The following is an 11,290-nucleotide window of genomic DNA, read 5'->3' as shown; positions in this document are numbered from 1 at the left end:
TCCACATTGATACCATTGGGCTGCAGGGTTCCCAAGCGGAATATGAGTTGCTGTTCCTGCAACCTTCAGGTGGCATCGTTGTGGCACTGCAGGAGGCCCAGGATGGACATGTCATCTGAGGAATGGGAGGGGGAGTTGAAATGGTTTGCGACTGGGAGGTGCAGTTGTTTGTTGCGAACCGAGCGTAGGTGTTCTGCAAAGCGGTCCCCGAGTCTCCGCTTGGTTTCCCCGATGTAGAGGAAGCCACACCGGGTACAGCGGATGCAGTATACCACATTGGCAGATGTGCAGGTGAACATCTGCTTGATGTGGAAAGTCTTCTTGGGGCCTGGGATGGGGGTGAGGGAGGAGGTATGGGGGCAGGTGTAGCACTTCCTGCGGTTGCAGGGAAAAGTGCCGGGTGTGGTGGAGCTGGAGGGGAGTGTGGAGCGGACAAGGGAGTCATGGAGAGAGTTGTCCCTCCGGAAAGCAGATAAAGGTGGGGAGGGAAAGATGTCTTTGGTGGTGGGGTCGGATTGCAGATGGCGGAAGTGTCGGAGGATGATGCGTTGGATCCGGAGGTTGGTGGGGTGGTACGTGAGGACGAGGGGGATTCTTTTTTGGTTTTTATTGCGTGGACGGGGTGTGAGGGATGAGGTGCGGGAGATGTGGGAGACACGGTTGAGGGCGTTCTCGACCACCGAGGAGGGGAAGTTACGGTCCTTGAAAAACGAGGACAACTGAGATGTACGGGAGTGGAATGCCTCATCCTGGGAGCAGATGCGGCGGAGGCGAAGGAATTGGGAATAGGGGATAGCATTTTTGCAGGAAGGTGGGTGGGAGGAGGAGTATTCTAGGTAGCTGTGGGAGTCGGTGGGCTTGAAATGAATATCGGTTTCTAGGTGGTTGCCCGATATGGAGACAGAGAGGTCCAGGAAGGGGAGAGAGGTGTTAGAGATGGTCCAGGTAAACTTAAGGTTGGGGTGGAAGGTGTTAGTGAAGTGTATGAACTGTTCGAGCTCCTCGTGGGAGCACGAGGCGGCGCCGATACAGTCATCAATGTAACGGAGGAAGAGGTGGGGTTTAGGGCCGGTGTAGGTACGGAAGAGGGATTGTTCCACGTAACCTACAAAGAGGCAGGCGTAGCTTGGGCCCATGCGGGTACCCATGGCTACCCCCTTTGTCTGTAGGAAGTGGGAGGAATTGAAAGAGAAGTTGTTGAGTGTGAGGACGAGTTCGGCTAAGCGGATGAGGGTGTCAGTGGAGGGGGACTGGTCGGGCCTGCGGGACAGGAAGAAGCGGAGGGCCTTAAGGCCATCTGCATGGGGAATGCAGGTGTAGAGGGACTGGACGTCCATGGTAAAGATGAGGTGTTGGGGACCGGGGAATTGGAAGTTCTGGAGGAGGTGGAGGGCGTGGGTGGTGTCACGGACATAGGTAGGGAGTTCCTGGACCAAGGGGGAGAAAATGGAGTCGAGATAGTTGGAGATCAGTTCGGTGGGGCAGGAGCAGGCGGAGACAATGGGTCGACCAGGGCATTCAGGTTTGTGGATTTTGGGAAGGAGATAGAAGCGGGCAGTGCGAGGTTGGGGAACGATGAGGTTGGAGGCCGTGGGTGGGAGGTCACCTGAGGTGATGAGGTTGTGGATGGTTTGCGAGATGATGGTTTGGTGCTCAGGGGTGGGGTCATGATCAAGGGGGCGGTAGGAGGAGGTGTCGGAGAGTTGGCGTCCGGCCTCGGCGATGTAGAGGTCAGTGCGCCTTACTACAACTGCACCTCCCTTGCCCGCGGGTTTTATGGTGAGGTTGGGATTGGAGCGGAGGGAGCGGAGGGCTGCACGTTCTGCGGGGGAGAGGTTGGAGTGGGTGAGAGGGGTGGAGAGGTTGAGGCGATTGATGTCTCGACGGCAGTTGGAGATGAAGAGGTCGAGGGAGGGTAGGAGGCCTTGGGGTGGTGTCCAGGAGGAGGGGGTGTGTTGGAAGCGGGAGAACCAGCTGACTTATGATCATACATTCAAGGTGCAAACTCGTGAACACTACATTTGATCACTACCCTTTTCACTTGCAGTGCCAAATTGTAGAATGTGTGCAATACCCAAGGTATGTGTTTGCTCTACATTGCCTGGACATGTTTACTAGTGTCAAATCTACTCCGATTCCGGGACCTCTTTTAGCTTCATTTTTAGCTATTGCAGCACAGACACCAAAGGCTTTTTTTTTTTAAATCTGAAGGTGTAGCAGTTTATCTTGTCTGCATTAAATTTTAGCTGCAGTTTTGTCCACTTAAATATTTTGTCAAACTTATTCTTTAATCTCTTGCCTGTTTAGTTTGATTACAGTGCCAGTCCTACTATGGTATCCTTTGTAAATCCGATGACTTTGCTTTAAGTTTTGATATCTGCATACATTAAGTTTATCTATTTTATCTTAAGACTCTGTGTTCCTTGCCACCTGCTAACATAATCCCCTGCACTGTCTTATTTTTCACTTTTCTAGTACAGTCTGTATTCCGTTTTGTTTCCCTTGTCTTTTAAGAACCTGGCTTAAACTTTTTTTTTTCTGTTTCACTTTGGTCTTTATAGACAGCTGTCTAGGAGCTATAGCCTGGATGCTTTTCTTTAACCCTCATGGAATTTGTCAACTTCTATTCTTCTCTTGGAAGACCTTCCACTGCCATTTTACTGTTTTACCTGTCAGTCTTTGATCCCATTCCAGTTCTTTTCTTTAATTCACCACTGTTAGCCCTCCTCTTTCTACCCCACCTTGCATTTTTGTACACTTGATTCATATGTTTTTCCAAAACATTTCTAAAACTAGTGATATTTTGATTCCTGTTTCCCAAATATTAACCCACTGAACCATACTGCACTTTACCACTTAATTCCCCAAAACTAGGTCTAGCAATTGTGCCTTCTTTGTTAACCCAGAAACATGTTGATCAAGAAAGTGCACACTTCAGGTATTCTTCTTCATTGCTTTTTATTACTTTCCAAATCTATATTATTTCGCTTTCTGTACTGTGATAATTGAAGTCTCCTATTATCACTATTTTAACGTTCTTGTATCTTTCTGCAAATTGCCTGCAAATTCACTTCTATTCTCTCCATACCATCATCTGATTGCATACACAATATGCCCAACAGAGTGCTAACTCTTTCTAATTCTCCCTTAAATCTAACCAACTGGATTGTCTTGAAACAATCAAGTACCTCATCCTTTTCCAGTGTTGTGACTGCATCGTTGATCAATATTACCACAGTTTTTGTTTATTTCTTTCTTTAGCACCAGCTATAGCCAGGACTATTAAGTTCCCAATTCTCCCTTTTTTGAGTTTGATCTCTGTTATTGCCACTGTATCATCCTATATGGCAAAATGTGACTGCAACTCACCACACTTATTCAGTTATTTTAAATCCATCTAGGCCTGTCTCTTACTTTGACCCACGTCTTAATGCCTCTCTGTTCATTACACCCTTCTATTTTATAAGTTATATTCTCTTTATTCTAATGCTTTTTGTCTCTATTAAATCTCCTGGGCTCCTTGTTCCTCTTTTCCAATCCTCCTTCCTGTGTTTTTCCCTGCCAAATTAGTTTTAAACCTTCCGCACATAATTGGTTAAACTTTTTGGAAGGTCAGTGGGCCCCACTCCACTGATGCACAACTTGATCCCTATGAGCAATGCATTGCTACATTTCTCAGTGCTCTTGATGCTGTAATTTGTCCCATGGTGTTATGGATTTGCATTAGACTGCATTACCCATGGTGTTGCCCCACTAATTTAATACTTAAATGCTGGTTTGTGTGCACCACCCTTGTGGAGGTATCCGACCTTTCTGACCTCTTCCAATCAAGCCAGATTGCCATCCATTGAAAATTACTCGCTGATAAATGTGAAAAGGATTGTTCAAGTAGGTTGGTGAGATACCTCCAGTATCAATGAAATTTCTCATTACTTAGAGACTTCTTTCTTTTCTCTCCAGTGGTTTTATCATTTAATAAAACATGTATGGCATGTAACCTGTAAATCTGCATGCACGTTTGTACTTCACTTGAGCCTAAGGGAATGCTGATGCAGGTGAACCAAGGTTCTCCCACCCAAGCACGCATTATGGTTGCATGTTTTTAACTCCTAAGGTTTTACCCTAAGCAACACTAGTGGCTTTTTATATGTATCCAAAGCAGTTGTGCAACAACTGGAGTAATTTGTTTTTTTCACTTCTCAGGGAAGACAAAAAATCAGGGGATGTAGCTTCTGAAGATATTGAATCAGATGAATATTCTGAGGAATCTAGCATTGAAGGTTTTTATGGAACTTCACCGCCTAGTACCCCACGACAGATAAAACGCATGTCAACTAAATATCACAGGAATAATGTTGGGAAAACAGACAGTCGCTCTGGTAATAAAGGTTAGTATGATTTAGAAGTTTGCTTTGCTTCCCATTAGTATCTTGTAATGAAAGAGTGCACTGCTATTAAATAATCTCAGTTTTGAAGTTATGATAGTTTACAGCAGTGGCTACTGTCTAGGATTCATAGTGACTTTGTCTGATGCTAGGATATTTCAAATCATTTTTTAAACTGGCTATTTTCCATGTTGCGCCAACTTTATATACTGCATTAAATATTACTGTAAATACTATAAGACATTTCAAGGCACTTCTTTTATTGCGAAACGCATTTATGACATGGAGCCATGGAGGAGTATTTGTTCAAGTGACCTAAAGCTTAGTCAAAGAGGCAGATTTTAAGCAGTGTGTTAAGGGAGAAAAGCAAAATCAACAGGCAGAGTGTTTAGCCCTCTCCAACTCCATTAACTTGGATTTTTCTGGTAGTTTCAGTTGGATCCCATAGGCTCTAATTTCCTTGACTAGTCAGCCATGAAGGACCTTATCAAAACCTTGCTAAGGTTCATGTTGACCCCTTCAAAGTATTATCCTCATTAGCACTCCTAGTTATACAATTTTTGGCTTAATAAATCCAAGGTGAATATTCCTGATTTAATCTGTGTGCCTCCAAGTGTAGATATATTCTGTCCCTCAGTATTCTTTCCAGTAACTTTCCTACCAAGAGGGCATGGTTAGAGGACTTGAAGCTTAGAAGAGTTTACAGAGATGGAGGGAGTAAGCTAGTGGTTTTGAGAACCTTTTAAAACAAAGATGAGAATTTTAAAATCAAGAATTCTTTGGATAGGAGCCTGTGCAGATCAGCAAGCACAGGAGCGAAAGGGCAGGGCAGGGGGGCTGGTTTCAGAGCATTTTCAAGGTAACTAAGGAACAGGATTTGAGGTAGAGTCAAAAACAGTAGCTTCAGTCATCTTAATATTTAACTGGTGGAGATTTCTGTGCATGCAATGCTGGACGCTGCAACTGATTTCTCCCATGCCAGTTTGTAGGCACACATTGATCGCTCTACCCTCGTTTACCCAATACCAATTTGTGTATGGTTCAGGTGCTATTCTTTGAGGTTCTGCATCTTAATTTGGTGCCTGGCACCTCATTGTGGCTATGCAGATCCTCTTTCCTACTTCTCTCTATGTCATTGGTGCCTACATGGGCCACGACAACTGGATTCTCCCCTTCCCATTGCAAATTCTTCTTCAGCCTGGAGCCAGTATCCTGAAACTTGGTACTAGACTGACGACATAACCATGTGGACTTGTACTGTTTGCTGCAGAGCTGCCATACCTCTAATTTATGTGGTCCCATGCTGCTGCTGCTACTACATTCCTTCTAGCTCTTCCCTCTCTCCTCCCGCAAGGGTTTGTTCTTTGCAAACTTTTCCATCAGGTACAGGTGGAGCAGAACAATCCAACTACTTGGAGCATTGAGTCCAGACCCATGCTTTGTAACAGAGGACTGGTAGAATCTCACTGTGTAGTGACACTTGGGTGTTTGCGTATGAAGAGTCTACACACAGCTTGATGCAGTGTCGCGCAAAGGCAGCCAGCATTGGGTATGTCCTTCTGTCATCTCCCCACAAGCACAGGGGCAGGGACGGGGCAGGCACACAATGATCCAGAGTTTTGAATAGTGTCCCTGTGGCCCTTCAGATGAAGTGGCACAAGCTTAGGGAATGGGCCAGATCTGCATCACATATAATAAACCTAAAGTACCTACCATCTCATGACCAGATTTTTTTTTTAAAACTCAGTGGAGAGGAAGTGAGCCTCCCATCTGCCAGTTTCTGCCTCACCTCGGTGCTGTGCTGCTCCCAAACTTTGCTCCCATATCCTGGCCCCTCCAAACAATATGCCTGGCACCATCAAAAAATCTGACCAGTTCCCAAAAAACATGGTTTTGTTCTTGCTTTGATTTGTACCTTGAATTAGTTGCAGATGCTCATGAATCTGCGCACTGAGTGGATTCGAGCAGAAAAGATCCATGTTGTCCATGTACAGAGAGTGTTCGACCTGCAAACCTTAGGTTCGCATTCTTCCAGGTGCGAAAATTTCTGTACAACACACAAACAAGGCAGGAGAGAGTGGGCAACCCTGCCTGACTCCAGACCTTATTGGGAGACAGTGATTCCCACCAATTGATTGAGACTGCACTACTGATATTGATGTGGAGCAGTCAGATCCAATTACAGATTCCCTACCCAAAGTCCATTTTGGAGAACGAACATGTCCCTCATGTACGTGTTTGATATCCTGTCTAAGGCCGCCTCCTGGTCCAGGCTGACGAGGCAGGTGTCCACGCTGCTATCCTGCACGTAAGCAATCGTATTCCTGAGGAGAGTGAGGCTGTCTCAGATCTTCCTGCCTGGTACAGTGCAGGCTTGGTTGGGGTGAATCCCTGACCCAAAACGGACCCGACCTGGTTGGCGGTTGTCTCAGACGGAATTTTATAATCCGTATTCAACAGTGAAATTGGTCACCAATTTCTAATTTCCTTCCTCTCTTCCTTTTGCTTGTGATGTCACTCTTTGTTTTTCCCCCAAATGAGAGCTGACTGCAGGCCCCTCTTTCCCAGCCTGCCTTGCTGTGACAGTTACAGCAGGCCGTACTGTGTACTCTTGGTTTACCTACCTCAGTTTGTTGAAAGAAGCAATATTTAGAGATGAAAGTGGGAAGTCTTAATGAGGATATTGAATCAGCACCTAGTTATAGTGGTGGAATAGGGCATTGAGATTGCAAACATCCTGATCTGCTTGACAAAATGAGCAGAGAGGCAGTGGTAATAGTGGCAACTCTACAGAGTCCAGTGGGGATTTAAGATGATAGAATTTGGTTTTGATCTCCTAAACCGAAAGAAACTGCATCCGGTTTAAGAATGGATTTCTGTGAAGTACCCTGAAAATATATAGGCAGTGAATTGATTGAGGGGAGTGGTGGGACTGTAAATGTGATCGTTGTGTGTGCACATGCAAAATCTGATCCATATCTCCTCGCCAAGTTGGCAGGGTGTTGAAAATATGCTGAGCATGGACCCTTGGACACTTGGTAATGGTATAGAGTTCAAAAGATAAGACATTGTTGTGGATACCTGCTCCTAATAATCCGGGTAATTGTGAAACCACCCAAAGCTAGCACACTTGAGATGACTGAATGTCCTTGTAATCCTAATCGTTTGTTTCTGTACACCGAATTAAGATTTGCTTGCTTCTGCTTTATCTTCTATAGTCAAATTGTTCTGTGTTCACATGAAATCTAGGACCCCCTCCACTGTCAAAATGATTTAAAAACCCTTTCTTCATTCCAGGCTGTCCATTTTTGTCCAATATGACTTCCACACTAGCTTAAATAGATAAATGCAAGTTGAACTGCACAACGTATAAATGAATTGCTGCTGAAATATTGTGTTTGAAAAGTACATTAGCACTTGTGTCTCTGTTGTTGTGGAAGTTGTTTTAGGGCATTTCTTCACATCTTAAAAACCTATGTTGATGAAACCACTTTGACATTCCGGAATGTGGGTATAGGTGTTTCCAATAATCCTGTGCTGCAGAAAAAGTTCCTTAATCTGATTCTGTTCTAATATGTTTCTGGTAAACCCCTATTTATTCTGCAAACTGCAGCAGTTCGAGCCTTAGTATCAGAATTCTCACGTGACCGATGCTGTGGGATATAGGTTGCTAGACCTGTGTTTGAGATCTGCAGTGAGAAGCCATAAGATGCTCTGACAGACTGCAATTCTTTGAAATAAGAGCATTTTGTGCTCTGGAACAAAAAAATTTGCTAATTGTAACGTGAAAAGTCCAACAATTTATTACACACAATGTGTAATTCCTTTCTAATTTTAAAAGAACAGCATAAATGCTAACAGGGGTATATTACACACCAGACGAGACCCAACATGGTCTGTAAATCCAATACAAGATGGTTAATTGTTTTAAATTGTAATTTCACATTGAGTGGAGTTATTAATATATAATTAGAATGTAAAGGATGTGGTTAAATCCTGCGGCCTTTTACACAGCACTGTGAGTGATTTCGCGTACTGCCAGTGCATTCCATTTAAAACCGTTAAATATTTAGTATCACCAAAGCTTCATTTCCCTTTGAATTCTGAATAAATTAGTTATTAAAGTTGTTTTTGCTCTGTTTGTCCACTACAGTAACTCCAGATAATGTGGGAATAATACAATATGCAGCTGTCATCACACTGGGTAGGCTCACAGATGGACTTTAATGACATTGAAGCTCGTATGAGAGCACATCTATCTTTGGGTAAGGGTCCTAAGTTCAATTCCTAAACAGGGTGAAAGTAAAGTTCATTTAGATGATATATATCTTGCTTCTTAACATGAACTTCATTGCAATATCCATTTAATGAAAATGGTGGCTGTCTTTGCATATTTAACTACTTTCTCTTAAGAAATAAATTGAAAAGACTTCTATCCATAGGATTGGTCAAACTTGGGGCCTCTCCAACATGATTTGTCAAAATCTATCCTAGGTTGCAGCTAAGAGTCAACGTTCAGTTACGGTTTTATACGTAGTATCGTATCTCTAAATTGCAAAAATTTATCTGAGTTATCAATTCTTTATTATTCATTAGGCTGAAGAAACAAATATGAGATAGAGGTTACCAATTCAGCAGCTTCTGCTGGTGCAGTGTGAATGATTCTGATGCCGTCAGAAATGGATTTTTTGGGGCAAAACTTCAGTATGTATGTGGTGGTCTCACTTGGATAGCCATAATCCTGAATTGAATTATTTCTCATGTTCTACTTAGAGAATAAGTGGCTACAGTCATAGTCAGTTGATTTAAGGATTATCTAGATTTTCTATGGAAGTTTGAAACCTGGGACATTGTCTAGTCATTTACCAGGTTGCTTACCCAAAGAGTTAGGGCTGTCGCCATTTTGTAGTGTGGTGTGTATTCAGCGGGGCTTTGAAATTTTAGACAAGTACATGGTTTTATTGGATGCCCCATGTCAACACTACTAGATATCACCTAGTGAATGTATTTGTGAAGGATGATTTCCCTCTGGACAGCAGGAGGCAAGTATATACTACTAAAGGAAGCCACTCGAGCTGTGTTGATCTGATTTGTTAAGTTTTTCGTTATTTGTTGTTGGCTGTTGACTGGAATCTTCAGTATCATCCCTTTTTGAAAAAGAATTGTCACCTACCAACCTACAGAAGACTTGGACACTTTAACCAGTTTCACAATAGTAGCTGCCATAATGAGGTATGTGTTTATGTGTCCATCCCTTGTTAACTCCACAGTGTTCTGCAGGTATCCCTTTTGATGCTTCAGCTGGTATCAGAAAAATTGTGAAAGGATTGAGTTGTAAAAATCTTCATGAGCAAGGTAAATGTGCTTGGCATCGATCCTGACTGGATCGTTTGGGCCCATATTCTGGAATCTATGGAAAACCTACTTGTTAAATCTTAAAACTTTCTTCCTCCATTCTTTCTGCATAATCAGGAAGGCAAAAGGAAATTGTAGAAGTTTCCTATACAATATAGAAACTGGAGTAGGCTACTCAGTGTCTAAAGCTTGTTTGCCATAGGTGAAATGTACCTCTACTCTTTTTTTAATCCCTCAGTCCATATCTTTTTATACCATTATAAAAGAAAACTACTGCAAATGCTGGAGATTTGAAATAAGAACAGTGCTGGAGGAACTCGGCCGATATAGCTGAGTTCTCGTGTCAAGTCTGATACGACCCCTTTGTGGACTTCATGTTAATTTTGTTGCACTCTCCACAGATACTGCCAGACTTGCTGAGTTTCTCTAGCACTTGCTGTTTCTATCCCTTCATTTCATTGCCTAATAAAAAATCTATCAATCCATTTTAAAAGTAAATTACTCAGTATCCATAGCCTTTTGAGAAAAATTGCTGTGACTGCTTAGTGAAAACCAGATAATTTAATGCCTAATTGCATTTTGTGGAAAACCATACTCTTTTGACCTTTGTGAAATACTGTGGGAGCTCAACAAATGTGGCTGCTGTTGCCTGTACAATGGAGGTATTGTATGTTCTTATAGTACTGTTCCATTGCGCCTGCAAAATGAGAGCACTGACTAAAGAATAGAATTATAAAGATTTCCTGCAACAGTAGAAGTGTTGGCTTTGATTGTGTTGCATGATGGGGTTTCCAGCATCAGATAAAATATTTCCATGACAGAATCAGATAAATTAATACTGGTCTAACATTGAGCAAAGCTGCAGCATTTTATTTTATACCAGTTTATATTTCATCAGGCCTACAATAAACTGAAGGCAGTTGTGATAGATTGCAATGGCAAGAGAACAATTGGAGAAACAGACTAGCCCAAAGAAGGAGAGATCAGGCAGAAAATTGTAGTAGTTGAGTAGGGTATAAGCTGTGGGACTGTATATAGTTATTTAGTGTCCTTCTTAAAAATGTTTATATGTATGTACCAGCACGCACAGCCTGAGCTGTGGCTGTCCTGTTAAACTCACCAGCAGCTGTCTCTCTGAGCTAGGCCATACGGTCCAGTATGGTAACTTTACCTATATTACAGGTAATTGTCATGTCACAGTAGGATTTCAAAATGGTCCTTTTTCAGTGGGTTATCATGTTGTCAGTTCATCTCTGGGACCTCTCTTTAAATCTAACACAAGATTGAGGTACATAAAAATTGCCTGTCATTCTTCCAACGAGGGGGGGCAGGGTTGGCAGTAGAAATTGAAGACTTGTTTTGAAACAAAGCTTGGGACTGTCGCTGAATATAGATGTATCAGTATGCTCAGCTTTTGAGATGTTTTACTCAGAATTGCAAGCAAAACAGTTTTCAACCATTGATTCTAGCTGTGACTGTGTCCTATTTTATATAGTAGTTATTTCCCATTTCATGGCGATGTTGCTGTTTTCTTTTTTTGAGATGTTTGT

General features: G+C 42.8%; 1 protein-coding gene across 1 annotated transcript in view; it reads left to right on the top strand.

Annotated features, from left to right (window-relative positions):
• The window catches only part of LOC125488394 (mitogen-activated protein kinase kinase kinase 4-like), a 19,199-nt gene extending 10,587 nt beyond the window's left edge, over positions 1-8,612 (top strand). The window contains exons 2-3 of the mRNA XM_048621437.1: positions 4,204-4,388; positions 8,539-8,612. Of these exons, the coding sequence (XP_048477394.1) occupies positions 4,204-4,388; positions 8,539-8,612 (259 nt within the window). The remainder of the gene's footprint in view (positions 1-4,203; positions 4,389-8,538) is intronic.
• Positions 8,613-11,290: the final 2,678 nt, after the last annotated feature.

The sequence above is a fragment of the Rhincodon typus genome, unplaced genomic scaffold (genome assembly GCF_021869965.1).
Source record: "Rhincodon typus isolate 14 unplaced genomic scaffold, sRhiTyp1.1 hic_rhity00000664, whole genome shotgun sequence".
NCBI classification, from domain to species: Eukaryota; Metazoa; Chordata; class Chondrichthyes; order Orectolobiformes; family Rhincodontidae; genus Rhincodon; species Rhincodon typus.
The sequence above is the reverse complement of the archived record's forward strand: the minus strand, read 5'-3'. Positions and strand labels throughout refer to the sequence as shown.